This window comes from Lepidothrix coronata, unplaced genomic scaffold (genome assembly GCF_001604755.1).
Source record: "Lepidothrix coronata isolate B3197 unplaced genomic scaffold, Lepidothrix_coronata-1.0 Scaffold204, whole genome shotgun sequence".
NCBI lineage: Eukaryota > Metazoa > Chordata > Aves > Passeriformes > Pipridae > Lepidothrix > Lepidothrix coronata.
Window position 1 is genome coordinate 657925 of NW_016690384.1, and position 5281 is coordinate 663205.

Here is a 5281-nt window from a genome sequence, read left to right on the forward strand (position 1 = left end):
GTGTGCAGATGTGTATGTACAGGTGTGTGTACAGGTGTGTGTATGTACAGCTGTGTATGTCCAGGTGTGTGTGTGCAGATGTGTATGTACAGGTGTGTGTACAGGTGTGTGTATGTACAGCTGTGTATGTCCAGGTGTGTGTGTGCAGATGTGTATGTACAGGTGTGTGTACAGGTGTGTGTATGTACAGCTGTGTATGTCCAGGTGTGTGTGTGCAGATGTGTATGTACAGGTGTGTGTACAGGTGTGTGTACAGGTGTGTGTGTACAGCTGTGCCTGTACAGGTGTGTATGTACAGCTGTGTATGGACAGCTGTGTATGGACAGCTGTGTATGGACAGGTGGGTGTACAGGTGTGTGTGTACAGATGTGTATGTACAGGTGTGTCCAGGTGTTTGTGCAGGATGTAGAGATGTGTGTGTACAGCTGTGTACAGGTGGGTGTATGAACAGGATGTACAGGTGTGGGTACAGATGTGTGTACAGGCGTGTGTACAGGATGTACAGCTCTGTGTGTGTACAGATGTGCACGTACAGGGTTGTGTGTGTACAGGTGTGTGTACAGCTGTGTGTGTCCAGCCGCGTGTGTCCAGCCGTGTGTACCGCCGTGTGTACCGGTGTACCCGCGCGTTCCCGCGCACACCCGCGCCGTTCCCGGCCGTGTCCTCCCCGCTCCACCCACGGGCGGTTCTCTGCCGTGCCGGGCGGGCCTTGGCCGCTCCCCCGCCCGGCCGGGGCGGTGCTCTGTGGTCGGGGCCATGTCGCGGGTGCTGGTGGTGGGCGCGGGGCTCACGGGCGGGGCGTGCGCGGCGCTGCTGCCGCGGGGGGCGCGGGGACCCGCGGCCGTCTGGGACAAGGCGCGGGGCGCAGGTGGGTCCGGCGGGGCGGGGACCGTGTCGCGTGTCGTGTCATGTCGTGTGTGTGTCGTGTCGGTGTCTGACTGGCTGTCGCGCAGGGGGCCGCATGAGCACGACCCGCGGCGACCTGGGCAGCGCCGACCTGGGCGCGCAGTTCGTCACCTGCGACTCGGAGCTGGCGGGGCCGCGGCTCAGGTGAGACCCGCCCCATCCCGCCCCCAGCGCTTTGGATCCGGCCCCCGCCCGCCCCCCGCGCTCCCTCATCCCGCCCCCGTCCCGCTCATCCCGCCCCCGTCCCGCTCATCCCGCCCCCGTCCCGCTCATCCCGCCCCCGTCCCGCTCATCCCGCCCGTCCCCGCCGCCGCAGGCGGGAAGTTGTGTTTCGGGAACAGGTTTGGGGCTGCTCGGGCTCGCTGCGGGCACAGGTGTCGTGGTTTAATTTAACCCCAGCCCGACAACCCTCGCTCCCCCGCCAGCGGAATCGCGGGGAGAAATGGGAGGATAAAAGCTGGAAAACCCATGTGGGTTGAGATCAAAGACCCAGGGGTAGCTCGCTATGTCTTGAGGAAGGAGGTAGAGGTGTAGCAGCGATGTAAACAGACGCAAAATTTGTGTGGGAAGCCGGGAAAAGGCGCGTTTCAGGCAGCTGCGTCCGGCGGCTGGGATGCTCCTTCAGTTTGTGCTTGTGCTCAGAGATTTAAGGAGCTGTTGCCTATTCCTGCCTGTTCGGGTCACACCTCTGGCAGTCCCATTGCGGGCAGCCTTGCTCTCGGGTAAAAGGCCAGACACAGGACAATAGCGAGGTACTTGGTTGTTTTACGGCTGTGTTGGTGCATTACCTGCCTTCAAACGCCGCTTGCTAAAAGCTGTTCTCTAAACTCCAAAGTTAACCTGGCCTTAACTTTAACTGTGGAAAAATGGAGCGAGTTTTCACCTCTGTATATTTTTCCTCCCTTCAAGCTTCTATGAGGAACTTCTGTCTCACGGCATCTTGACACCACTGACTGCTCCCGTGGAAGGAATGGTGGTGAGAGAAGGCTCCTACAATTATGTGGCACCCCAGGGCATCTCCTCGGTTGTCAAGTATTATTTAAAAGAGTCAGGTAACTTTTTTAGATGCCTTTGTGTGAAATGAATGGTTTTAACGACGGCACTCCTGAACTGTCTTTCGAATTTAAATTTCTGATGAGGGTGTTTACGTTCCTTGTTTGTTTATGTATGCTGGGAAGTTTCGTGGATGGATAAACATGTCTGGGAGCTCTGTGAGTTTCCAAGTCCTGCAGGCCTGGCATGTAAAAATCCCTATATAAATAGAACATCTGTAGGCTCAGGGGCCAAGCCTATATTTACACCGGTGACTTTAGCATATGAAAGTCGGGCCTAGCACGAATAGGACAAGATAATTTAGTGGGAGATCGTGGTTAGGAAGAGATTTGAGTTGCAGTTGGAATGAAGTGAGCGTTTGGGTGGCTTTTTTCTGAGTGGGTACTTAACTGCTGTGTAACTCGGAGCACAGTGGTGAACTCCAGCCTGTGTTTTGGAGGAAGGAGTGCTTATGAAGGATGTGAGCCTTTAGAAAAGGCCAGAGGAAGAGATCACCTTATGTAACTACTGCATTAGGTGTCATGTGGTAGAACCAAGTGTGCATTTCAGTGACTAATTTAACCCTGGTTTGAAAAATATGAGTTGTAAGAGCACTCAGGCTTTGGTCCTTCTGTGTGATTGTTATCTTTTTTTTTTTTTTACTTAGCTGGGTTTTTAGACACTAATCTTGCAAATAATTATGTCCCTGTCTTCAGTTGCTAACAGGGACAGTGCTGTCTTTCTCAGCACCTGGGGGGGTGCTTTGATTGCTTATCCAGTGCCACCTCCTGTGTTTGTTGAGTTTCCCTCTGGATTGGTTCAGCTCAGTAAAGCCAGGGGAAATGACCTGGCAAAGAGAGCAGCTGGGAGCTCTCCCTCTGTTTACTGAGTTGAATTAGAGAATCTTAGAATCCCAGACTGGTTTGGGATGGAAGGGACCTTAAAGCTCACCCAGTCCCACCCCCTGCCATGGGCAGGGACACCTCCCACTAGCCCAGGTTGCTCCAAGCCCTGTCCAACCTGGCCTTGGACACTTCCAAGGATCCAGGGGCAGCCACAGCTTTTCTGGCAACCTGTGCCAGGGCCTCCCCACCCTCACAGGGAAGAATTCCTTCCCAGTATCTAGTCTAACCCTGCCCTCTGGAGTGGGAAGCCATTCCCCCTTGTCCTGTCCCTCCATCCCTTGTTCCCAGTCCCTCTCCAGCTCTCCTGGAGCCCCTTTAGGCCCTGCAAGGGGCTCTCAGCTCTCCCTGGAGCCTTCTCTTCTCCAGGTGAACACCCCCAGCTCTCCCAGCCTGGCTCCAGAGAAACCACTCTGTATTTTCTCTCTGGAATTCACTGGGACATGGATTTAACTGCTCCTTTTTCCATGCAGGTGCAGATGTCCTGTATGAGCAGCATGTAACTCACATCTCTCTCCGAGGTGGGAAGTGGGAAGTCTCCAGGAAGGTGGGGCCACCAGAGCAGTTTGATGTAGTTATTCTCACCATTCCCGTTCCACAAATTCTCCAGCTGCAGGGGGACATTGTAAACAGTAAGTTCACACCTCAAAATCGCAGGTATCCAATCTAAAATGGCAATTTAGCATCTTGTATGGCAAAGAACAGTCTGAGCTGCTTAATTACTGACAGAATAGGATGGAGCAGGACAGGAGGTGGGTGATTTCAAGGCCTTACATGTGGTGTGTGATCAGTAACACCTTGATAGCAAAAATATCTACACAGGTAAGTCAGTTTTTAATCTGATCTTTAATTTTTTGCTGACTTCTGAGACAGCACCTGTCTTTCTGTGACTTGAAAATCGCTGTGAATTGGACAAGCCCCTCAGCTGGTCCCCACGTGGCATTTCCCTGTCACTGCCCCTTGTGCTGATCTCCAGTGCTGCCCCTGGTATGTCTGCAGTGGGGATGTCCCAGAGAGTGAGACCTCAATAACAGCTGTGCTGTGGGGAAAAACCCCTAGGGCATCTCAGTGACCCTAAAATCACATGAAATGCAGGGAAGGAAAAAGTCCAGCTGAGAACTGCTTGGTCTCGAGTTTATAAGATGAAAACCTCTTCAAGCCTCCAGCTTGTTTGCTGTTTCTGGCTGCATCCTGGGGGTTTTATTCTCCAAATATGAGTAAATCTCACTTATCCTTCAGTGATTTTTTGGGGTGAATGTGTTTCAGTGCCATGGAGGCTTAGAAAGAGCAGCTCCATGCTGAGGAAGAAGTGTTAAGTTCAGGCCTGGTTTGTAGAAGAGTCACCAGTGCTGGAATGATGAGGAGCTGACTTTAACACTTGGCTCCTTGTGCTCTGCTGTATCTTGGATTTTAGCATGAGTTTAAATCCATGAGTGTGGTTTGGAAGCTCCTGTTAAAGGATATTGGAGCAAGGGATGGAGGTCTAGGGGTCTGTCTGGAGTTGCTGCTTAGTAACCAGGACCTGTATGAACAAAAAGATGATGGATGGCAGCAGGATGCTGAGCTGCAGCACAGCATCTTAGGGCAGCAAGGGGAAAATTGGTACTTGATCGGGGTTTTCTTGGGTATTTCTTTAAAGAGAAGTATTTTCATTACAACCTCTTATTTTAAACTCTGTGCCTAAATAGGTAAATACTCTGTAGGAACAGGATTTCTCTGCTATTTGCTGTTTTATAAGCCCTCTCATTTCCCCTGTCCCTTTACCAGGGAAAGTAGTGATGGGTCTGGCCCCTCCTGTCCTTGCTAAGGTGGTCTGGTTGATCATGAATGTCCTGGAAATAGAAAAAAGAGGTAGTGTGGAGTTCTGTTTTCTCAGAGTCTTCCCGAGGTTCTGCTACTCGGCATCTCAAGGCCTTCCTCAGTCAGCACTGATGTCTTTGCAAATTGGTTTTTCTTGGGATAATTAAATCCTTTCATGTGCAGAGTGGTCAGGTCCCCTTCAGAAGATGTAATTAAGGTGAACAGTTCATTTCACTTGCTCTTGGGAGTGCTGGAACTGTCCGATGCTTTCACAGCATCCTTCACCTTCTGTGTAACTGCAGGATTACCTTTTATCTGAGGGAATCCAGCAGCTTTGTCTTCTCCTCCCCTTGTTTCTGTTTCTCTTCCCCTGCCTGCCTGTCCTCTGTGTGAGACCAGCTTCCAGATTTCCAACCGTTAATTCTTGGTCTCAGGCAGCAGGACTGACTCCCCATACCCCAGATTTCCTTGGCGTTGGAGCTCTTGGCATCTTTACTCCTGTTTCTTTAGTCTAAGAACTAAAATAGGGGGAAAACAGGTGAGGAGGATGTAAGGAGGGTGTTTCAGAGGGGCCTCTGGTGGTCTAGTGGTTAGGGTGCAGCACTCTCACCGCTGTGACCCGGGTTCGATTCCCAGCCCCC

The 5281-nt window shown here is 51.9% G+C and overlaps 1 protein-coding gene across 1 annotated transcript in view; it reads left to right on the forward strand.

Annotated features, from left to right (window-relative positions):
* Window positions 1–953: 953 nt before the first annotated feature.
* The window catches only part of RNLS (renalase, FAD dependent amine oxidase), a 61355-nt gene continuing 57027 nt past the window's right edge, over window positions 954–5281 (forward strand). The window contains exons 1-3 of the mRNA XM_017832740.1: window positions 954–1050; window positions 1816–1958; window positions 3314–3472. Of these exons, the coding sequence (XP_017688229.1) occupies window positions 962–1050; window positions 1816–1958; window positions 3314–3472 (391 nt within the window). The 5' untranslated portion in view covers window positions 954–961. The remainder of the gene's footprint in view (window positions 1051–1815; window positions 1959–3313; window positions 3473–5281) is intronic.